The sequence below is a fragment of the Brachionichthys hirsutus genome, unplaced genomic scaffold (assembly GCF_040956055.1).
Source record: "Brachionichthys hirsutus isolate HB-005 unplaced genomic scaffold, CSIRO-AGI_Bhir_v1 contig_916, whole genome shotgun sequence".
Taxonomy (NCBI): Eukaryota; Metazoa; Chordata; class Actinopteri; order Lophiiformes; family Brachionichthyidae; genus Brachionichthys; species Brachionichthys hirsutus.
In genome coordinates this window covers 109552-133004 of record NW_027180327.1, presented here as the reverse complement: position 1 = coordinate 133004, position 23453 = coordinate 109552, and the positions used below count along the sequence as shown (strand labels likewise).

The window sequence follows — 23453 nt, the reverse complement described above, 5'->3', positions numbered from 1 at the left end:
TTGGACTCATCATCATCATCAATTTTTTTTTCTCCCCCTGACATATTTAAATAATACAGATTTTAATCATGTCGGCACACAATGCTCTGATCCTTTTAACACAAAAGCCTTCCAGCACTGCACATGCATTTGATTTAGAAAATGGCACAGTCTCTAAGCTAAAACCTGGGTATGTTCATCACTAATGTGTGCAGCTGTGCGCATCTACTCTATATTAGTTCCAGTGTCTGCTATACCATGCATGTTGTATAACATACAAACGTTTGCCTGCACTCAGTGTATCTTCTAATGGTACCGTTACTGGCACATGAAGGTTTTTGCCATGCATTTATAGGAAGACTAAATTAATAATGTGATGCAATGATTTTTTTTTGCAGTAATTTTGTATCATGCTCATGCAAATACTGTACATGCCTTTCTTTAATTTTAAAATTGTGGCAAATAAAACAAAGTATTAAGAATTAAACATTCATACTATAGCTGTATTGATGGTGAAGAAGTGTATTATGAAATATCTTGACATATGATGACATATAGCAGACTATATAATACTGTTAATCTAAAATGACCCCTCAGAGAGCAGCTATGCAAATAGTTGCCTTTGTTTTCCCTCTGTGAATTGGAGTATGTGCCTGTTTATAGAATGGATGAGAAATACGAAGCTTAAATCACAAAGGCAAGAGACGCTCCACACTTCTGCTTGGTGACACCTTTACCTGGATAGACAGGAACATGAATAGAGGAGAGTGCTGAGCTGTGAATCCAGAGATGGATTGTGGTGAAACAACCCAAACGATTTATCCTGCATGAAACAATGGCCAAGTCGAAATTGTTGTAAATGTCTTTACACATTAAAGTCACTGTGAGGAAGAAGCATTTTGCTATATCACTTTTTTTGTTTTTCACACGTTAGTAATCCACAGACTTGATAAACTGATGGCTCACATTTTCATTCCAGGCATCACACCACTGTATATCACATCGCATTCATGCATACCAATGAACATTTACAATGTAAATGAGTCATTCTGTGTCAGTGTAGACCTGCTTCCAGCAGATGTGTGAATGAGGTTCATTAGCAGTTATTTGAGCTGGGCTATAGGCCTTTACAGCCATTGGGTTGATAAAATACATAGATACTCGGGTACATATGGAGCACAGTGGAGTTTGTTTGAATAAACAGATGATTATGCTTCAAAAGATGTTTGATATATTTAATTGAATTATTTAAAAAGCAGCAAAAAAGCTTGTCACAATTATAATGACCGTAATCATGGCTGAGTTAAAAGGTAAATTGGGGGGGGAGGGCTTCCTTTCATCTCAGATGAATTATCCCTGTACTGCATATTCATCAGCCTGAAGACAAGTTTAAGTATTTTAATACGTCCAGCCACATTTGGCTCCAGTCCCATATATATTTCCTAAGTTGTTACAGTATGCTTAAAAAAAACCCAATAACGTAATAATGTAATATTTAATGTTCAGAATTTGTTACTGTTTGAAACAAATCTGATGGGTTTCTTACAGCCTTCTGTCAAACAAAAAAGCCTTCCTGCATATCGCTGAGTCTTGACAGAATTGTGATTCACTCTTCCACCCTGTGGCCAGATCAAGAAATGACCTACAATTCTTGTGAGGACAAGGTAACATGGTTCTCTAACGTGAGGCATTGATAAACATTGGTCCTCAAATTGCTCTCAGATTATTACAACACTAAGAACACGTCACCAACAAAAATATGCATTTGCAGGAAAGACTGAAAGTGACTTTTTACAGCAGAATTCTTGGAAGCCTGGAAATTGACATGCATGAAAAGCAAAAACAATGATTTCCTGCTGATTTCTCTCATTTCTGTTTTGTCTCGGCCCCCACTGAAAAACCAAGAGCCACTGGACATTTGGAGGCACTTCTTAGATGAGAGTGATTTAGGGATCCCTTTGAACCAATTAGACTCTATCACCAATTTCCATGTCCTTATTCACTATTTTCTCCTAACTTCTGCATCGACATTCAATGTGAATAGCAAACCGAGGTGCTCAGCATAGATCACACAGGACAGAGTAATTCAAGAACAAAAAAACAGGCCACTCATAAAGTCAAACATACTTTATTATGAGAACACCACAAGGCTCAGAGTATATTTGATTTTGAATACCTCACAAAAGCATTCACATTATTGAAATGTTCAACACCCCATCCCACGTCAAATGTTGTTAGAAATATGCAGATCAATCATTTCCAGCACCCAAACTATGACCGCTCTCCTAAGAATAGATAAGGACTTTCACATTGCAGCAAAGCACTATTTCATAGAAACAAAAATATATTTGGTACATTTTGACTATTCAAAAATACAAAAGACGAGATAAAACATGGCACACACCGTGAACACAGATACTTATCAGGAGGTGAGTTTCTAATGTCCTTGTATTATGTAACGTGCAGAATTCAGTCCATACAGAACCAAAATCTAAAGTGATCCAAGTTAAATTATCTCTATAGTATTGCAATCCAGATCCGATCCGGATGAAATTTGGTGGAAAGATAGGTATCCCTATCCTACATGACTGTGTCAAATTCCATAAACATCTGTCAATAATCAAACAAGATATTGAGGAATCAATTTTGAAGCTACATTGGCTGCAATGTTAATATTTTTATTTAAAGTGATCCAGAATCCAGTATCTCTTATGGATCATCACCAAAATATAATCATCTGATCTTGGTAACATTCCCAACATTTCCTGAAAATGTAATCAAGATTCTTCCATATCTTTTTGAGTTATCTTCCTAACAGACAGGCAGAGAGATAAAAGCCGGCAAAATCCTAACCTCCTTGGAGGAGATAATTAATATCAGCGTGTGTTTGCCATCACTTGCCTCAGAATCTATGGCAGGTTGTCAGCGTCCTCAGCCTCCACCAAGCAGGACTGGTCTGTTTCCAGGACTCGGAACGGAGGGTGGTACTCGAACGCCGCAAAGATGGAGGAGCCGTGATTGTTCTTCTTGTGCAGGAACCAAATACCAGCAGAGACTCCCACAATGGCCAGCACGCTGAGAATAACCAGCAGTGACACCAATGCGCTGGGCTCTGAGGAGGACAAGCCACAATGCAAGGAAGGTTAAACCACGGAGGAAGAACTAAAGAAAGAACAAAAAGGGTCTCAAGTTCAACTTACTCGGCTTGACTTCCTCTGCCTCTGTAGGAAAAAGAAAACACAGTTGCTACAAGTGGAAAGAAAGCAACTATATTTACATGCAAGTGTTTCCTTTCCATTTAAAAGACTCTTACGCTGACTGGCCTCACAGATCACGCCGTTCTCCACATCGTCCAGGCAGCTGACCTTTTCCCATTTCCCTGTGTTACTGCGAAGAGCCACGCATGTGTCCATGGGCAAGATGTCCGATGACAGAACATTGTCCTCCCAGTTGGTGAACTGTTCTGAGTCTTCATCAAACCATCTCATTTCCTCACCTGACAAGAAACACCAATCAGTTCTCCAATGGGAACCACGATCACGGACATGTCAATCATGCTATGATGGACTTACAATCTCTATTTTCTTTGCCGTGTTAGAACACAAATAATCTCACAATGTTGCGGGTGTTCTGCATGTATTCGCTTCAGATTCAAGCGAACCCAGAAGAGATTTAGAGCTTCTGGCGGCTAAACTTCGCTGACTATGCCTCAAATGTCTGTGTAAAGAAAACAGGATTTCCTGGGTTGGTCCCAGGATTTAAAGAAGAGGATGAGGCTGTGTTGTGATACAAGCCTAAAAAGTAGCTGGCATTAGCAGAAAATAAGAGACAGTTTGAGTCAGGATGATTTAAACTGTGTCATATTACTGTTTCAAAGGTCTAGATAAAGCTGATGCTGGCCGACAATTAGTCCTAAAAGCACTGAAATATCCGTAGAGTGGACCGAGGGAAGTTTTTTAGTCATTCCAGTCACATTGTACTTACTATCTGTGTCATAGTACATTCCCAGCCACACATTGACGACACCTTTCCACACTTTGGGGCTATATTTAATGACAAAATCATTCTCCTCTCGGCTCTGGACAGTCAAAAGTTCTGGGAAAACCAGGGATAAATAAATCAAGATTACAAAACGGGTTGAGAACAGTGTCCAAATACCATTTTTAAAAATCACATTTCTCACATACCAAATCCTAGACAGAGGCTCTTCGCTCTCTCAAAAGTGTAACTTTTGATTTGGTCTTCTTCTCCGTGGACAAAGTGGTAACATTTCCCTTCAAACGGGACCCAGGTGCGTCCGTCTGCAGGGCAGTCTGAGGAAAACACTAGGGTAATAATTTACGAGTAAAACTGGGGACAGAATTAGGGTTGTTACCGTCATACCACAGTTAGTCCGAGTTAATATACCCCCCCCCCTCAGAATACTTGTCTGTACTCTGGAGGCGAGCCAGTTCTTGTGACCCTTGTTCCTCTTTATCGCAGCAGCCTGTCTTCATTCCGGAGCCTGTTTCATGTACGTTTGCAACTTGAAGTGAATTTATTTTCTAGCTCTGTTGTTTCTAACTTTTCAAATCAACAACAATACTGCCTTACCGTGACGTCACTGTCCAGTTATTTTACATTATGCTGCCAGACACAACTTTGAAATTACGCGATCGAACAGTTTGCCAAAGTTCTAACGGCACGTTTCTATATGCAAAACCTCCGTTTCTGTGTTCGGGAGATTTAAAACCCGCATTTGCGCGTCTTTTGTGATTAAAATCCAGACGCGCACACGCAGGCCTTGCGCACAGCTAAAAGAACCAGAGCCAGTCAGATATCACGAGCACGCGCGTTTAGAGGATTTCCTTTTGGCGCCCTACCTGCGGTAACAATGAGCTGCAGCTGCGTGGACATCACAAACACGCAGCACAGCAGCGATCGGGCGAACTCCATGTCGGCGAGGACGCAAAGTCACCAAGTCCTGCACGACCGAACGAGCAGCGTCAGCGAGATCCCGCCCACTCCCACGCCCACTCCCACGCCCACTCCCACGCACACTCCCACCCACAGGGTTCAGACAGGTAAACAGACCCACCGGTCTGCACCGATTCCACCCACACATGTTGTGCAAGTCTAAAACTCCTCGCTAATGCTGCTGTTGCGATTCCAGCGCAGACGTAAAGTTTCAGGATCAGCGGCAGACTGCACCTCTAGGTGGCGCTGCGCGCACATTGTTCCCTTTTATGACGTGTGGTTTCTTCTGTCACCTCAACTCACCCCACAACAAGAGGGTTGAGGGCCTCCAGATCCGACACGGGCCCTCTCTGTGAGGGGTTTTCATGCGTGCGTGGGTTTTGAGCTTCCTCCCACAACCCCAAAACGTGCACGATAGCAGGGGTCCCGGGTGGGCAATTATCTTTCACATGAGAAACAGAAGATATTCTGGAGGGCCAAAAGTCTGAACTCAATTCTGCACAATATTCATTGTATTTCTTTATAAAAAAAAAAAAAGCAGTAAATAGCATTTATTTGACAAGTTTGAAAGAGTATATGTTATAATTAAGCAATGAAAAATTGAGGTTGTCATTATTCAAAACACTGGTAAAATACATGTGAACGTTTTCAGTCACATTGACTCTAAAACACATTTTGAGTTTAATATACTGTTGGAAAGTTTTGTGAAGACTCTTAGCATCCTAAAGACATCACAATATTGTCTTTGTGCTCATTAAGAAAGATGCATCATATTGAACTGTCACTGAATGCAGTTTTAGTCCATGCATGAGGTAAAATTAAAAATGTGTTTATTTTGTAATTTCCAATTAACCTTACACGGGCCGGTCAGAGTCAACCAAAGGGCCGTATGCGGCCCTGGGGCTGTACAATGCCCAGGTCTGCACTATAGCATGCAGAATGAATCGAGCTGAATAGGAGAATCTAATTGTTGTATGTTTCTTTTTACGCTCCATTATGAAACCGGTGAACATGAGCAGGTGTTCCTTGGTTCGAACCAAATGCGAGCAGGACTGAGATCCAGCACTCCAACCGCCCAAAAAGAATATGCAGTATGTAAATGACGTGCATTAATTATCTTTTTATAATTGTGACTATATATGTCTTCCTCTTTCGGCTTGTCCCGTCAGGGGTCGCCACAGCAAATCAACCTTCTCATCGATTGCATGCTTAATTCTGACAAAGTTTAACGCCGGACGCCACTCCTGCCGGAACCCTCTGCGTTCATCCGGTCTTGGGACCGGCTCAAGGGAGACACCCGAGCTATCTCTGAGGCTGCATAGGTAGCAGCATATTATCTTTTAAAATGTTATTATGAAAGCTTCTTCCCTGTGCAGGTGACGGAGAGCAGAGCCAAGACAAAATTAATGTTTTTCAGCAGGACGGGCCAATACTCCTTTGCAAGCAGGCTCAGGCGGCTCAAACACTGACAGCTGCAGTGAGATTTGCTCCTCGTCTGGAGCATAGCTTCCTGTAGGGTGGCACAACACCCAGTAGGGTAGCATGGATACCCATCTGCCATGGTAATGCCTGCCTACACAGGCTCTAGCACTCCATCCATGTTGTCAACAATACCACGTGACAGCACTGATCAAGTCATTACCCTATGGGTTAAAAGCAAATCAAATTTTCAGAAAGATCCTGGTCATCAGGTTATTTTACAAGTTTGATTTATCGGCACGGACACTCAACTATTTATCAAGTTAGTGAGCAACGCATTAGTTTTAATCAAGGCCAATCAAATCAATTAATTCCCAATTACATTTGAATTGAAAGTGAGAAACAAAGCGAGTATTTGGGTGTCAGCTTCTCAAAGATGTGACATTTATATTAAGTTATTAATATAATATGTGTTTACATAATTTCTTTGTAGGTATAAAGAATGAATTGCATTTCTTGCCAGTAAAGACAAGATGAGATTAAAAGTTGAAAAATTTTATTCAAAAATGTCAAAGAAAATGAAAAGAACCTTAGGCAACAAGCTACCAGAATGTCTTTGGCTTTCACAAATACAAAACAAAAATACTGTACATAAAAGTTTTCATTGGAAAGATTGTCACAAATAAAATAAAAAAACTTTATGAAAATCTCTTATTTCCTCATGCTGCCTGTACAAAAAAACCCTTCATAAATTAGAACTTTTTCCATATAACTTAATGACTGTTCAACATGGTGGTAACTTAAATGAGCCCATTTTATTTGATGCACCTCTGCTACTCCCGACCCAGATACGATGGCACTTGGTTTAGACACTAGAGCAGCATAAACCTCACAAGACAGTATTATTTCTCAGTCTCAGGCATTAGACAGAAATCTCAAGTACTGTATAATAATGGCAGCCCTTTACATTTGCTTTACAACCTGGTGCATTACAGAGGAAATGCTGCTGCAAGTTCATCTGGACCCAAGACAGAGCAACAAATATGGAGTTATTTCAGGGAGCCTTGATCCAGTGAACACAATACAGAGCTTTGTTGGTCTTAGATCCACCTCTGAAATACGTTGTCATATGCAACAGCACCTTAAAAAACTAAGGGAGGGAACATTAGATGAAACATGTTTTTGCACCCCGCCCCACTCTTCTAATTACAATAATGTTATTTTAAAAATAGGTTTGCATAAATCAAACAACAATTAAAACAACCCATATGAAACAGCTGTATGAGGCCAGCTCCTGAGCATGGCGTTTGGTCTGCAAGGACGGGCAGGACTTGCATACGTAGTAACGAGAAAGAAAACTGAGGTAGATAACTAGTCTGACTGACCATCAGGTCGAATCACAGGCTGACTGGAGGACAGCATGATCAAAAGGCCTGCTTTAAATCTACTATTATCAATTTGTTTCAGTGCTATACCATAAGATAGCAAATGTAGAACTGTACTTGGCCAGCTTACCTTTCAGCTTTAAATTTCTTTACTTTTTGAATACCGGTAAGTGCCAAGTTGTTTGTTTTCTATCAAAGAGCAAGGTGCAATAAAATACATGTTCAGCTTATTTTTACCCCAATTCAATCACATTTTGCCTAAGGTTAAGCACAAGGCCTGGATGAGTTGTTTTTTTTTGCACAATCATAAGTCTGTTTTTATGGTAGTTTTTCCAAATAAAAGCAAAAGACACATCCCGAAATGACAATTAAGCATCACCGCAAAAGACACAAGCACTACAGACTAACAAAATGCATTTGCCCCTTCTCATTCCCTCAAACCAAGATGTTCAATTTCGGCACTTCTACAATACTAAGCAATCTAAAAAGGCAAGATTTCAAAGGTGATCCTTTAAGCAAACACATTCAAACATCTAGAAATATGTTAGGTTTTCTGACTAAATATTAAATCCAATGAAATAAACATATGTCATTTCATTTAAACTGCATTCTACTTCCCGGTACCATCAGTTTTTGGGAGGGAGAAAAAATACCACAGACTATTTAAAAAAAACCCTACAGAGGTTATTCTCAAGGCAATAGCTCTGAACATTTTACATTTATAGCCGCTCTCTGTTAAGGTCTGTACTACTACTGTATCAAAAATATGGAGGACATTTTTTATCTGACAGCAAGATCAATCTAGAGCACTGAGATAAACCACTTTACGAGAAAACAACACGGAACACCTCATCACATCAACACGCACACAGCAAGCGCAAAACATCTGCAAAAGGTCTGGCTGAAACAAAACGCCAGGAAAGAAATCTGGAAGTATTAACAAAAGACATATTTACAATCATGAACAATTAGTCCCAACTCTCTTGTATCTGACAATTCATGGTAAAACGTAAATGTTTTTGAGTATGAAAATAACACTTTCATCCAAGAGGTTAAACTAATAGTCAGTGCCACACACGGAGGCCGAGTCCTCTACAGCAGCTCGGGGTCAGGTTAGACCCCAGGCCGTCCGCAGCATCTTTTTCATTCTCCCATCTGTCTCTAGCTATTTCATTAAATAAAGGCGACAATCCTGAAAACAACAACAACATCCAAATCATCTAAAATAATGTGTACATATATTTGAATTGATTCACTAGATGAACCCAGATATTGTTTTATGAAAGTGACACTAAAAGAGAATAGTCTCACTTAAACATTTGCAGAAACTGTGCAAAACAGTGAAACGATCCTTAGCATCCATTGCAGTTGTAGACAGGACTGAGCGCTATTTGGTTTGTTGATAGGAATATTGGGAATGATTTCCAGATGAATCCACTTGTGACTGTGCACCATTTTCCTAGAAGAAAGCAGAAAAAAATATTTTTTATCACTGCCATTTTCCAAGCAATTTTTTTATGGAAGATAAAATGAGGCAGCATGTCTATGAGCGCACCTCTACAGGAACAGCTGACGTCTGCATGTGTGCATATTGTGGCATATATGCTCCTTGCATAGTTGTGTTAGCAGCCATAAACTGCTTCAATGAAGGAAAGACAGTCATTCATACAGTACAATCGTGATCTATACATCTTACAGCTCAGTGAGGCCCGGTTTAACACGTCAATCTCGATAAACATAATGTCTCAACTCATTTTTCATTCCATGCGGGGTTCTCTTACTGTTCCTGCACTGCCAAGAGAGAGGTGACTCATCTGCTGCGCAAGTGGGGTCATCATGGATGTAGACTGTAGTGACATAGATGGGTCCATAGAGGGCGATATCACAGTCCCCTAGGAGAAAAGAGGAGATGGGAGTACAGGATGTGCAATAGATGGCTTTACCAGCTGGAGGAAAATATTATTCTAAACACATATTGAATACAGTGAGAAAATATTTAAGATTTAAATACTTATTGAATTTTGAAATTTATGACAGAGAAACTGTATCGCAAAACATCTATCTAATTAATCATCACAAGTTCAGCAACTTTGATCTGCCCTTGGGTGACCTGATAGCTTGTATTCAAAACAAGAATGGATGCACTGCTTTCAAATGAAGCCCATCTGTCATGAAATGCTTGGCTGGATTCATGGAGGATTTGTGCACTCTAGTACAAAAAAATCCTCAAGGATCAGTGTCATCATCTGTCCAACTACTATTCTCTATAATGCATGAAACAATTTCTTTTTTCTAATCCTGTTCATAACACAGAGAAAAAAAAAAGAGAACACGGGAAAGTTAGGAAGGTAGAGATTTCTGTTTCTACCGGATGCTGCATGATGTAGGGTTGATGAGAAACCCAGGATGGATTCTGCACCTGGAACGTCACATAAGCAGCCTCATCAACACAGTAACTCTAAACAGCTGCCACTTGCAGAAATCACATGCTAATGTATCTGACACTAATGGGCGTGCCCTTTGTCACAAGTTAAACCCACACCACTAAATATAATCCATTTTGAAAAGGACACTTTGTGAATCGTATGGATTTGTAAAAGTAAATGCAAAGGGACTACGTAAAAAAAACGATGAAATGTCATGCGTCCTGTTGTCAAGGTACCGGTATGTCTTGATTGAGAAAGATTCAAACCTGGTAAGCTGACATTGGAGACATGTATGGAGACATGGGTGTTTGAGCAATCATCCTGTTTGAAATACTGAATGCTGGTGGGAAAAAGCTTTGGAAACAAGAAAGAGTATTTTAATAAAATTACAAGAACTCAAGTGAATTCTTCATCGACCATGACATTTCAAGCGAGTGTGCTGTTGCAGTTTACCCATTTTGAATAGCAGCTGCACTGGGGTCATACGTAAGTGTCATTCCTGCCTGTGAACAAACAAACCACAGGTTTGGCTACTGAAATGAAACTTGCCACACAAACACATCATCATCATCATACAAAAGGCCTATTGTGTATCTATTGTGCCTAAACCTGAACTAGGCTACCTTTGACTACACATGACTTTCTAAAAAGCAGAGATCATATCCAGAATGACAAACAACAAACATGATTCGTGCAATTTATTTCTCCATCACAGCTTTGAAAACTGTTCATGTCAAGTATCCACATGTTGTCTTTGGGTTTCCCTTTTGGTAAGAATTTGATGAGTTTATAACAGACAGGGTATAAAACCTTTGAGACATTATGCTACTCTTATATGGTTTATATTTGTATTGTTTGCCGGAGACCTCCCAGATCCACCTTAAGGACCCCTAAGGCGACCGGACCACACTTATAGTGTTTGTTCCAGTCGTTACCACACATCACTTCAGCGGCACCTGAAATCACACCACTCACCAGTCTGGAGTCCAAGGTCCTTCCCCAAATTCGACCATTCTGATGAAATTTATTGTGAATGTGTCTCTTTTTCTGTCCACCATCTGCAAACTTGCACAGCAAGGGTTCATGTGGTGCTAAAGAGTGTAAGGAATGCAGAATAAAATTAAGGGTTTATCTCATCTCATGTCCCACAACACACACACACACACACACACGCACACACAGAGAGCTATCTGTCATGGCTTGCTATATGATTCAGTCACTGTCTACAGCCTGGGAGTGCACATTTACTGGACAGTCTGGGAACACATCACCTACTTTGGCAGCTGTAATCCCCTCCCCTTCCTAAAGGAGGCAAGGCCAACAGAGACTATTTCAATCTAATAATCCAATTAAAAAGCTTGAAGAGGAAGTAGAGCCCCACAGAGCACCTCTCTCTCTGTGCTCGGCCACTTAATGCCGAGAGTGTTTGAGCTCTTTAACAGCAGACTCACCGACTCCTGCTCGAAGCATGAATCACTTCTTCAGCCGACACCGGCCGTTACCTTGAGATGCATTATGGTAAAACACTAAACAAAACTATTCTTCAAATCATTCTCACATTTATGGCCTGCCAGTTGAGGTGCGATTTATAATGACACATCTATCTCACCTGGTACACCAGCAGGTGTCTTGATAAACTTTCCGTTGAAGTGAGAAATGACTGCATCACATTTTTCAGTTGACTCCATCCTAAAATTATAAAAGATAGTAAAAAAAATTATGAAATATAAATATATATATTTACACACACACAATATAGTATATACAATAGACAGACATATGTACCAGACCTGCGTTCTGTGAAGGGGTGATTCAATATATAAAATATTTGTGAAATAATGTGTACATCCAGTATGTTTGCTTTTGAGCCACAGAGACCTATTTTCTTTAGATGCATAAAATATTTCTCTCCTTGCAGTGTTGGTAACATGACCAGGTGTTTTAAGGTGTTCATTTAAATATAAAAAATGAAAAATGCTCTGTGCTGAATTGCACGAAGATTTGTATGACAAGAAAAAAAAAGTGTTTTCTCAAGGACTTGAAAAGTCTAATGGAACATTTGCAACCTTTAATTTAATAATAAATCAAACTGCTTCCAGAATTTGTTCGCCAAGGTTGTAAATGGAGTTTCCCAATTTGTCTTCCCTGTCTCACCCTGGCATCAATTCTTTGTTACTACTCCAGTTTGTGTTTTCTTTTTGACATTGAACAGACCTATTTACATCTATAATCAAGGAAAAGCAGATTATTTTGGCCATTTAGGATATTTTGAGATCGAAACTCGTATTCCGCATTACCACCACTTGGCAAAATAAATAGAGAATATATTGGAACACGTTTCAAAATCTGTTTGTGTATTCATGCACAAAAATAGGCAGATTAAGTAAGCTTTAAATTGAAAGTAATGATAAATTGTTTTATTTCATGTTTGGTAATGTCGCTTCGATTTGCTGATATCGAGATCCGTGAAGCAATAAATACTGGAAGTACTACGACTAATTTGAACTCCTTCTCATATGATGGTATATATCCGTGTCTTTGTACTTTTGAAGCAGCTTCACACAAATCTACGGCTTTTCACGTCCTGATATTGCTTGTGGTCGTCATCTTGAATAGCCTCAAGCAAGTTTACTCTAAACACTGGTACAAAATATTCTGTCGACACGTTTGTTGATGTTTGCTGAATTAAGTTCGGAATAATCTGTCACTGCTGATGGTATGAAAGAAAATCTTCACTCAGCCAGGTTTTACGTGAGGGGTACACCTCGGACGCGTTTCCAGGGCATCGCAGGGCCACATGGAGACAGGCAACCATTCACACACACACACGCACACACACACTCATACACTACGGACAATTGGGGGAGGAAACTGGAAAACCCGGAGAAAACGCACACAGACACAGGGAGATTTAAACTTGTTGCTGTGAGGCGAATTTTTACCAGATACTACAAATGTTGTAGTGGTCAAAAAAGAATTAGTCTCTTATTGCAGCCATAAATCTCCCACAATAAAGAACAGGACATAACCTTGCAAAGCCAACTCCTCTGCTGCCTCCACTGGAGTCCCTCAAGATGCGAGTGGATATGACTTGTCCAAAGTGCTTTAACATGTTCTCCAGTTCCTGTTCATCCATAGACAAAGGCAGGTTGGAGATGTACAAGTTTGTCGGGTCTTGTTCTTGTTGCTGTTTGGTAAAAAAATAAATAAAGAAGGAATCAGATGTACCGGTAATGTAATTATACAACAGGAATTGCTAGAAAAACACAACAAAACCATAAATATTCCTTTATGAGTATGTAATGGAGGTGAGGATAGGAGAGAAGCAGAGCTTTCCTTGCTATTCCATATTAAATATTTTAAAAGGATTCTTAAAGTGATCTCAGGAACGGAATCATATGTTTGCTTGTCTGATTCTTCCTGCTTGCCATTTTTCAGAGTTTGTCGTAAAGAGTCACCTTGTGTGGTGATAAATCAAGATCTGTATGCAGCCCACGCTGGCTAAAGACTCACGTCAGCCGATTTCTCGCTGTATTTTAATAGCATCAGCGGAAACATAAGACACAGCTACGAGTCCCAGGGGATTGGCCTCTCAGCTTTAATATTGATCAGCATTTTGCTGTTCAGTCAGCTGCAGGCGCAGGCCGGATTATGAAATGCAATGCACCGACAGAAAAATCAACATTTACAGAAGTAGAGCACAATAAATGAGCCCGAGCTTGAGTTGCAACAAAACAGACGGAGAGTGAACATGGAGTTGGTTAGGTATGCCCCCCCCCCACACACCATTAGTTGACACAGAAAACATAACAGGAATCGTCTCATATTCAGCATATCATATTTAGTCCTAACTAAAAGTATTTAAGGGTGAGGAGAACATGACTGATATAGAAATAGTATGTTTGGTTAGTTGCTTGGGGAAACACCCATACTGAAAAGCAAATGATGCATGCTGTTAAACAAAGGGCTGATGGAGGTGCTGTGGAAATTACACCCTTTACTTAACCAGCCAGTTTAGCATTCCTTTGTTTTCCCTCTCTAAAGGAATACCAGTTAGGAGCTCGGTACCACCTCTTATCTGTGCAGCTCTACTGGAGTAGGTGGGACATTAACGGTCTACTTCACTGACACGAGACTGGTGGTGATGAGGGACTGTCATGTGTTTCTGTCTCACTTCCCACACCCACATTTAGCCTACTGATCCAGGGATTGGATTGTGACCTTCCAGTCATGACAAACAGCGTAAAACATTGTGTTGTGGCACCTCCAGCAAAAGAGTGCAAGAGAGCAAGAGAGAGAAAGAGAGAAAGAGAGAGCAAGAGAGAAAGAGAGAGCAAGAGTGAGAAGTGAAATAACATAAGGTAAAAAGAATGAAAGCTCTTATCTGGCTACTTCCCACCACCTGCCAACGAAATAATAATGTGAGAAAGCCCAATGAGGGCTGCCTGGCCAGATTAAAAAACAGGAAATAGGTCCTTTGTCAGAGAGAATGAAGCTGAAGTGAATGGCTCACACTTTATAAAGGCATTTATCCTACTCGATACAAAGATTAGTCTTGGGAATGTCCCAGATAGCTGCTCAATTAAAAAAAAGAAGAAGCAGAAGAGTCAAATAGGTGCACAGAGGCATGTCACGAAGCTCCTTATAACCCCAGAGGGAAATGTGGCAGAGGATCCCTGCTCAGCGCTGTACGGGAACTAATCACCCCTGACTGGTCCTTGTTACCATAACAACACAGAATTATTTTACCGGTACTTCCTTTTGTAATTTCGACGGGAGTAGAATCTTAAAGTAATTCTGTCCATACTTAAAGCCCTTAATCTGAAAATGTAAGGAGAAGATGGATCCGTCTTCAGACACTGAACAACCGTCCACGCATCAGTGGGCACCAGCAGAACCATTTCTTTCATCTGAAAATCTAGTGCGGATAACCATTTATTCATCTGCACCTCCTGCAATATTTTATCAGATTATATTTATCATATTTGCAGCATGAAGTGTAATTTGCTGTCAGCTCATTTTTAATAAAGATTATATTTCATGTGAATAGTTTGTTTGTCATCCTGTTGTCAGTAACATCAGTCGCTACATCTGACAGACTGACTATTGGCACCGCTCGTGTAAATGGTGAATGGACTGCACCTATACAGTCACCTCACATTCACCCATTCACACTGCAGTGCTGCCATGCAAGGTGCTGCCAGACCCACTGGGAGCAATTTGCGGTTCAGTGTCTTGCCCAAGGACACTTTGACATGTGGACAGTCAGAGCTGGGATTCGAACCACCGATTGACTGATCACTGGACGACCCACTCTCCCAACTGAGCCACAGCCACCCTTGTCTTAATCTGACCAGCAGCTGACAGAAGAGCATCAGTGATTATATGAGCTCATACTTGGCAGGTAAGGACAAATATATACGTGCTCTTTTTTTATTACTTGAATTTTCTGTTATTACTAAATTTCAAGTTGTCATTAAGCATCAGACGGAGCAGCGCTCCTAATCTCATTGTGCAGCCACTATGCAAGGACAATAAAGGCTTTCTATTCTATTCTATTCTATTCTACAAACATAGGCAGTGTTCAATGACTGCAAATTTGAGTCAAACAGAATGGGGGGAAAAGGGAAATTAGCTCTCAACTCTGATACTTTATCAAATAAAAATATTAAAAATAATGAATTAAAAACTATCATAGCTAATGTTTGAGAAATTGCTTTTCTCAAACATAATGTGATCAACACATTGTTTGACGCATTAATTGCAAACTGCAATTGCAGTAAATCCAAGTTACAATGTAATTAATAATCCAACATATAATTAATTCATTATTAACCTGCGCTAACATCTCTCCATTGACTACACGGCAAACACAACCACTGACATACGAAGGGAGGTTTGAAAGAACCCGCTGCACATCTGCTCCTGAAAATACATGCAGGAGGACTCAATACAACGGGAGATAAATTCTGCACGTGCGTGCCTCAGACAAGACAAGGGGGGGTACCAGCACTGTTGTTTCATACCACAAACGTTAGACCCAAGTTGCTAGGCCAATGATGTGCTGTCAGGGGGACACTATAATGAATCACCTTTGCCATCTGGGCTTGGACACCAGAGGTCTTCAGGGCAGCCACAGCTTTCTGAGCAGCAGCAGGGCTGTCAAAGTCCACAAATCCATAACCTGGGGAGACAAGAAATCATGGCAACATTCTGTAACCAGCACAAATAGTTGAGTTCAATGCTGTGGCACCCCTAATAATGTGGTCATAAGTAGGGGTGCATGAACATTTTTGACTGTTTTACAAAAATGCCAACGTACCAGGCTATGCAGATTGCTTGCATGACCTGAAAACCTTCACTTTCTAAGAACTCCATCTCTTCCAGAAGTCATGCATGTCAGTATGTCATACCAAATATATAAAACCACAGAAATTTGCACGAAATAATGGAAATTCTCAGGAAAAACATGCCTCAGTTGATATGCTGGTAGTTTTAATGTCAAAAGATATCACAAGTTGTTAATTTACAGAACAAGGAAGAACATGAATCCCAGCCTCTAAACATGTTGGCATGGACATGACTAAGATGATACTGTGTTAAAAGGTCATTGCTAAAGTTGGGTCACATGTTACAAATGACTTTTCATTTACCAGTCAGCAAACTGAGAAAGTAGGTTGTTGAGATTCTTCCAGGTGTTGCAGATTTCTGTGTTGAATAAAGTCTAGAATAGGAAATCCTCATGCTGCTTCTGCTGTGATAATTAAGGCACTGCTACAACAGAGTTACATTAAAACTCACAAGGCTTGAAGCAAAGGATGGAAGCTGGTAGGGCCAACTCAAAAACATTGACTACTTATTGTAATAAGTATTTTTAGCATGTGTTTTTCATTTCACAAGATGCATTTCTTCTATTTTCCATGAGAGTTAATGTTCAAACTGGAATTTTGCAATATACCCAGTGATACCCAGCCCCGTCTTTAATGTGGTATTAACATTACTTTAAATATGTACATAAAGAGTGCTACCGTGTGATTTTACATTATACATACTTCTGGATTAAACTGGTCTATTTATATGTGCTTTACTGTGTCTTTGGAAGCAGCAGCAGAAAAGAGCTGAGGATACAGATCGCAGTGTGACATCCAGGGTTCAGGTCAGCTCTTTGTCCTGCGGGTGCAGACGGGGTGAGACTGTGGTTGCTAACCTCAACTGCAGTTGCTATTTTTAACATGCTGATTTTTTTTGTTAGGGTTAATTCAGTGTGGAAATAGATCACACAGGTGATAAAAGTTTAATGTGAGTTTTATACATTCTTGATAATTTCGAAATGAGTAAAAAAACAAACAAAATGGATTTATGTGAAATCCAGGTTTTCCAAGGACGTTACTAAAGCCGTCTCCAGTTTCCATTCAATATTCAGTCTGATCTTTACAAGGTCTTTAACAGTGTCGCCTTTCACGGAGAACCTGGCATCTGTATAATCCAGAGGAGGGTGACAAAGCCTTCTCTTAATCCCATCTGAACCAGAGAGAATTAGTAAATCTCCCTGTTGTCCGCTGGGCAGTCTAGTCTAACTGAACCAAGGCAAGCTGGTTTAGTTAGACTAGAGGGGTGGAGTCAGCCTCTTCTTCCCGGGAACCACCCACAGCGGTGACACAGTCAAGGGCCGGGGCTTAAAATAACATGAGCTGGGAGGCAGCTTTATGCAGACTGGCTGTCTGTTTCCTGTTCATCTGAGGCAACTGCATAGCTGCTGAATTAATGAGTTCAAACATATGGACAACAGCCACAGTGCAGGAGTCGTATCCTCTCTTAGTGTGAGGTGTTGGGAGTCCTGCATTTTGTGGTATTTCTGGATAAATACTGAGTCAGACACATGAAAGAGAGCAGGACTGGAAAGAGAAATATTTCACACACCTTTGCATTTGTTTGTAGTCTTGTCCAGGATGGCCTTTGTTGATACAATTTTGCCATACCTATGGGAGGAGCATAAAGGCAAAGCATTGTTGGCTGGATTATGTACCAGACAGAACCAGTTATAAAACACAAACAGAGGGAGGGTTCAGCAGTGATCTATGACATCACCTTTAAAATATGAGAAACAGGAAGTGGTTTCCATGGGGTCCTGAAAATCCCCACCACACGAGTGCAAAGCTAAACAGACTCTTTCATTTTAGCTCCAGTGTCAATCTTTACACAGTCTCCAAAGGGTGACATAAAGCTGGATCACCTACCTTGCTTTTTAAAAAGTAAATGTGTAAATGTTTCTACAGACAGTATGAATGAACCACTCCCTCACTAAACACTGCTTCTGAAGGAATAGTCCCAATATATATATATATATATATAAATTTAGTCTGTACAGTCATTTATATTTTGAAGTGTGTCTGTACTCTCTCTCATGCAAAGAAAATAGATAATGTAATTATGCTTCTTTTAAAATACATTTCTTCAAAAATGTTTTTTCCACACACAACCTACAGGCATCATTAAAATGACCTATATAATCTTTAGTGAGAGCAATACAAAGAACGACGTACAGTCCTGTCAGCCCAGGGGCCATTTGAGCCAGGGATTAGGGTAAACGTCTAAACCCATACACAGCCAGTACAGCATATTCTCCTTTACAGTACCACGCATTAAAATGTAATATTAAATGTATCACATGATCAATTTAGGCTGACCATGTGACACATTTTGAAAGCAAGAGTGCAACGTAAAATTGACCTCAGATACACAATGGAAGTGAAACAACCCACCTCACATTTAGGTCAGAAGTAAAATGATTATATATAGTTTGCAGTGTTCAAATGAAGCCTGAACTGTTGTCACATTTATCTGTCGTCTAGAAAAGGACTCAGACCTCCACCAAGCAGCTCATTCCCCTTATAATTAGATTTACACAGTGGCGGGCTCTGCATTTACTTAGTCCGACTTGAATAAATACCCCTCTTACTACCAACATTTTTGACACCACGGCTGTAGAAATAATATACAGAAACACACTTACACAGTACTGGGTGTTGCATCACCTCAATCGTGTACAACACGGGCTATTTTCCAGAGCATTTAAAAATCAATAAACCTACATCGGCAATTAAAACTTATAGGTAAGTACGTGGTACTGCCAAACTTACAAATAAAAGAGAATTTCAAATAACTTGTCCAAAAAGTTAATAAGGCCACCAAGAATACACAAGCTTTAACAAGATTGTACACTAAATAGCGATATTTCCGTTTAATATAAGAAAGACAGCAACAAAGACGGCCACATTTGTTCTTCGGAATAGGCCCACATGTGACAGCGACACAATGAAACAAGCCGCTTTGTGTACTTCCACTACAATCACACAGCTGCGCCAGCGTGCCAAAATAGTCACATACATTGCAGAAGAGCAAGAAAAATAAATTTGTCATTTTATTTTGTTTTGTTTAGTTTGATATGAACGAAATAAAATTACAAAAACACATGAAAAATGTAATAAATATAATCCTTGCACTCAACAAAACGGCTGTCCCCCAAAACACTTATTTCAACACAAAATCCTTTCTCCTTTCTTTCCTCAAGAAGACTGCAGTGACTTGGTTGTACAGTTTATCTGTGCGATTCAGGTCCAATAACAAATCCTTTTCTATCGACATGGAGGCCAACGCTCCAGACTCCAGAGAGAGAGAAAAGAAAGCTCGTCTTGAAAGGTCCTGCGAGTATATCTGCAACCAAATATACATTGCCCCCTCCTTCGTGGGCTAAAAAAGTAAGTTTATATATACCGGTATTAGATTTTTCTGCTAAAAATCAACGACTGATCAATAGCAAATAATGGTTAGAGGAAGTGCGGTACTCACGGCTGACAGAGCTTGACCAGGTCGTGGTCTGTGGTTGAAGGGGACAGGCCTCGGATGTAGAGGTTGGTCCTGCTGAGCTGATCCCAGCCTGCAGTGCTGCTGCTGCTGCTGTTGTTGGTGCTGCTTGTGCTCGGGCTGGGTGGAGTCATGGGGTGGGATGATGGGGAAAATGGTGGCTGGGAATATGCAGAAATAAAAACGGTGAGCAGAACTGCTGAATGTCGTTTCTGACGCCAAACTGTACTAAAACTCTACGTACAGAAATAACATTTAGTGGGTGCAAAGTTAGATCGTAAGACATAAATAACTGTAAAAACGAAATTGGTATGCTATTACCTTAAAAAGCTAACAGAGTTAAACTGTTAGCTTATTTACACACCCGACAAACAGAGTAATGTGTATTCAATTAGACTCTGAGTCATGTAACTGGTGATCTGATCAATAGAAGTCCAACATTTACTCTAAGTCATTTTGCTCTCCACCAATTTCTAGTGCATTAGCTGCAAAAGGATCCATTAAATACATTAGTTAGCTCCTAGCCATGCTCTATGTCAAATGGTGCTATGAAAGTAGCCTAAAGATCACTCGCACAACCTTGTCACAACTCAGAACCGTTTCATCTGGAAATGCCATTGAGAGGTGAGATTGAACACAACTAATAACGCTAGTTAAAATGCTCTTCAGTGCTAAAGGTAACTACATCAAGCTGAGCGACCCCATTTGAATATCTGGGCCATTTTTAATTCATCTCAAGTCACGTCAGTGTAACTCTTGTCCCTCTCAGGTTGGTGAAGTCACATCATGTTCATCCAATAAACATTTCTGACATTAACCTTATGAGCATCCACCCAACATAACCTTCATATTTGACTGCTATAACTTCTGCCCCTTATATAAGCTGGCAGTGGTAAAAAACAAAAACCTTTAGGGGCTATTGAAACTGATACTACTGCTACTACTAATACTGATAATAATAATAGTATAATTATGGCAGAGGGATATCTATGGGAGAAAAATATAATTATAACAATAGTGATCTATATCAGAATAATGATAGATCATTTGCACAATGCATGTATAGAAATTTTGCTCCAAAAGGTCTATGCATGCACTCACAAATTCACATAAAAGCCATGTGTATAAAGTCACATTCAAAAATTGAAAATAAGACAAACTGTCTGGACATGCTGTCATTAATGTCATGCAGCTCAGATTCCAGTATCAGGATCAATGCTGCACCAAGCAGTGAGCCGTAACAGAAGAACTCTCCCTCACACTGTTGCTGTCAGCACAGGTAACAGTCGTATTGATGTTTATACAACCTCAAAGTTCCAAATAAAGTATTCATAAGTCAACATAAACAATTCGCTGTATTGAAACACTAGACTTCTTAGGATCCTCATTAATGAGAGCCTAATTTAGATGTTTAGAGTGATATAAATGTATAAATGACAGTGTTGTACGCATTTTCCCTAAAAGAAAAAACAACTGGTAAGAAACAACTGGAAATGCACGTTTCACATTCAGTGTCTAGGTTCTGCTTCCAACAGCTGCAGAAGGCCTCTACATGGAAAGCAATGTGTTACAGCTTTTATATAAATATAAATCTCCACAAGACGCAAGTCTGCATTTACTTGCAAGTCCTGAATAATTAACAGCGAACACATAAGCTCCTCCCTGTTTACTTAATTTGGCCGATTATGGATGAGGCAGGAGTATTAGTTACACACAAACATTATTTTCTTTTTCTGTGGGTCAGAAAGGGAATTTTGTTTCTTTCATAGATAAAAGGCTGATGGGGAGAGGACGGCACCTTATCAACCACCAGCAGGCCAGCAGAGGCTGTCATATCCGAGCTGGAAATACACAGAGCTTCAGCAGCAGGCCTCGCCCATGGAGCCCCAGCCGCAGCACAACAGACTGATGTTTAAGCAAATATGGTTTGCTTAAAGGGAATTGTATAAATCTTCCTGTAACTGGAGCAAAAATAAATTCATCAGTTGCTAATTAGTCCTCCTGGTTGTAAAGTTTTTACAACAGAGGCCTAATAATGAAAACATACGCTTTACGGGTTACTTTTTACTTCTACAAGGTAACCTCAAGCAAAGTGGTTTAATCAGAACTAACCAACAATATGATCCAAATTTCTGTTTGGTGGAATTTCAGTATTGCCCATTAGAGCTCCCCATTTATAATCCAATCCGATATTAAACTAAACAACGTCATTGGAAGAGGCTAGTCTCACGCTACAGCCGCGTAGGCCTCTATCCCCAGCGGGGGACCCGACCCACAGCAGCAGGTATTCCCATGAACCTCACAGGAACACCTTCTGTTAAATCAGGAAAGTCCTCGGTGCGCTCTGTGCGTTTCCGTCCAACAGATCCTTGTCGCGACAAGTATGAACTCAGCTTCCCAGCATCTTGTCCTGGGGTTGGTCTAAAAATACAAATATCCGCGCATTTACCTGTTTGCGATACGGAATCCGCAGCGGGGTTCCGGTAACGTTGTTAGCAAAAATCATCCTCAGTTCGAGGACGGAGGGCTTTCCTTTTCCTTAAACTATAATTAGCGAAACACATCAAACTCCTCGTATAAGTAAAAACAACAACAACTCTCCACTGACAAAGATATCCACCTATCCGAAAAAGGTTATAACATTAGGACTCTGTTCATAATCGCTGTGGACATATCCTAAGTTCCGACCGTCCGACGACAGAAGCCTCGGTAAATGGTCCCAACTCCGCCCGCCCGACCGCCTGCTGGCCCGGCTTCAATGATTTGCAGCGATAAGGACGCAGGACAGACTGAGCCACGGCGGAAGAAACCATTTCAGCCATTAGTGCGGGGGTAATACATTAACGACAGTGTTCCTGAAATTCACAATAATTTACTCTAATCGATATTTAAAGGTACTTTGGGTAAATATAAACTATGGTTAATGACGATATTCTCTCATGGACACTATCTTTGTTATCTTGACACATAATGTAAAAGCACAGTTTCACCCCCTTGTTCGTGCATCAATCAAATGAATACCTAACATTCCATCGTGCAGCTGGACCTGGATGCGATATATCCTCTCAATTTACGGGAAAAACGCCAACAAACTGACAAACTATAAAATCTAGCAGCCTACCGATAATCAAATGGAGCACGAATATAATTGGGGCATTTAAGTGATTTGTTTGTTTGTTTTTTTGTTTGAATATAATGAACGTACAGAGAACGTTAGCAACTTCATTGAATATATATTTTCTTTTCTTTTTAAAGCCTTGCAAAATGGACTTTTCCTCAGTATAATTTCGATATATTGATAGTCACTTATTATTACACTTAAAAATAATGACTGAAATGACAATGGACAAGAACAACCAAAATTCAATATATTTTCCAGTTAAATGAATAGTGGACCTGTTATAACACTATAACCATGCCGATA

General features: G+C 40.1%; 2 protein-coding genes across 3 annotated transcripts; both read right to left on the bottom strand.

Moving 5' to 3' along the window:
* Positions 1 to 2091: 2091 nt before the first annotated feature.
* LOC137912846 (CD302 antigen-like) lies at positions 2092 to 4960 on the bottom strand. Its single transcript, XM_068756977.1, has 6 exons — positions 4842 to 4960; positions 4167 to 4292; positions 3964 to 4074; positions 3293 to 3475; positions 3180 to 3200; positions 2092 to 3091 (listed from the first exon to the last, which is right to left on the bottom strand). The coding sequence occupies exons 1-6, from the start codon at positions 4912 to 4914 to the stop codon at positions 2889 to 2891; spliced, it is 717 nt and encodes a 238-aa protein (XP_068613078.1). The 5' UTR covers positions 4915 to 4960; the 3' UTR covers positions 2092 to 2888.
* Positions 4961 to 6926: 1966 nt separating this feature from the next.
* LOC137912828 (RNA-binding motif, single-stranded-interacting protein 1-like) lies at positions 6927 to 22769 on the bottom strand. 2 transcript variants are annotated; one of them, XM_068756959.1, is made up of 13 exons: positions 22479 to 22769; positions 20015 to 20190; positions 18086 to 18144; positions 16258 to 16349; positions 13195 to 13352; positions 11775 to 11854; positions 11141 to 11256; positions 10619 to 10668; positions 10432 to 10519; positions 10108 to 10158; positions 9521 to 9631; positions 9295 to 9378; positions 6927 to 9198 (listed from the first exon to the last, which is right to left on the bottom strand). In XM_068756959.1, exons 1-13 carry the CDS (start codon positions 22533 to 22535, stop codon positions 9127 to 9129), a joined length of 1194 nt encoding a protein of 397 aa, XP_068613060.1. In that variant the 5' UTR covers positions 22536 to 22769; the 3' UTR covers positions 6927 to 9126. The 2 variants fall into 2 exon arrangements, with proteins under 2 accessions (XP_068613060.1, XP_068613062.1); XM_068756961.1 differs by having other exon boundaries at positions 9295 to 9375.
* Between the last annotated feature and the right edge of the window lie 684 nt (positions 22770 to 23453).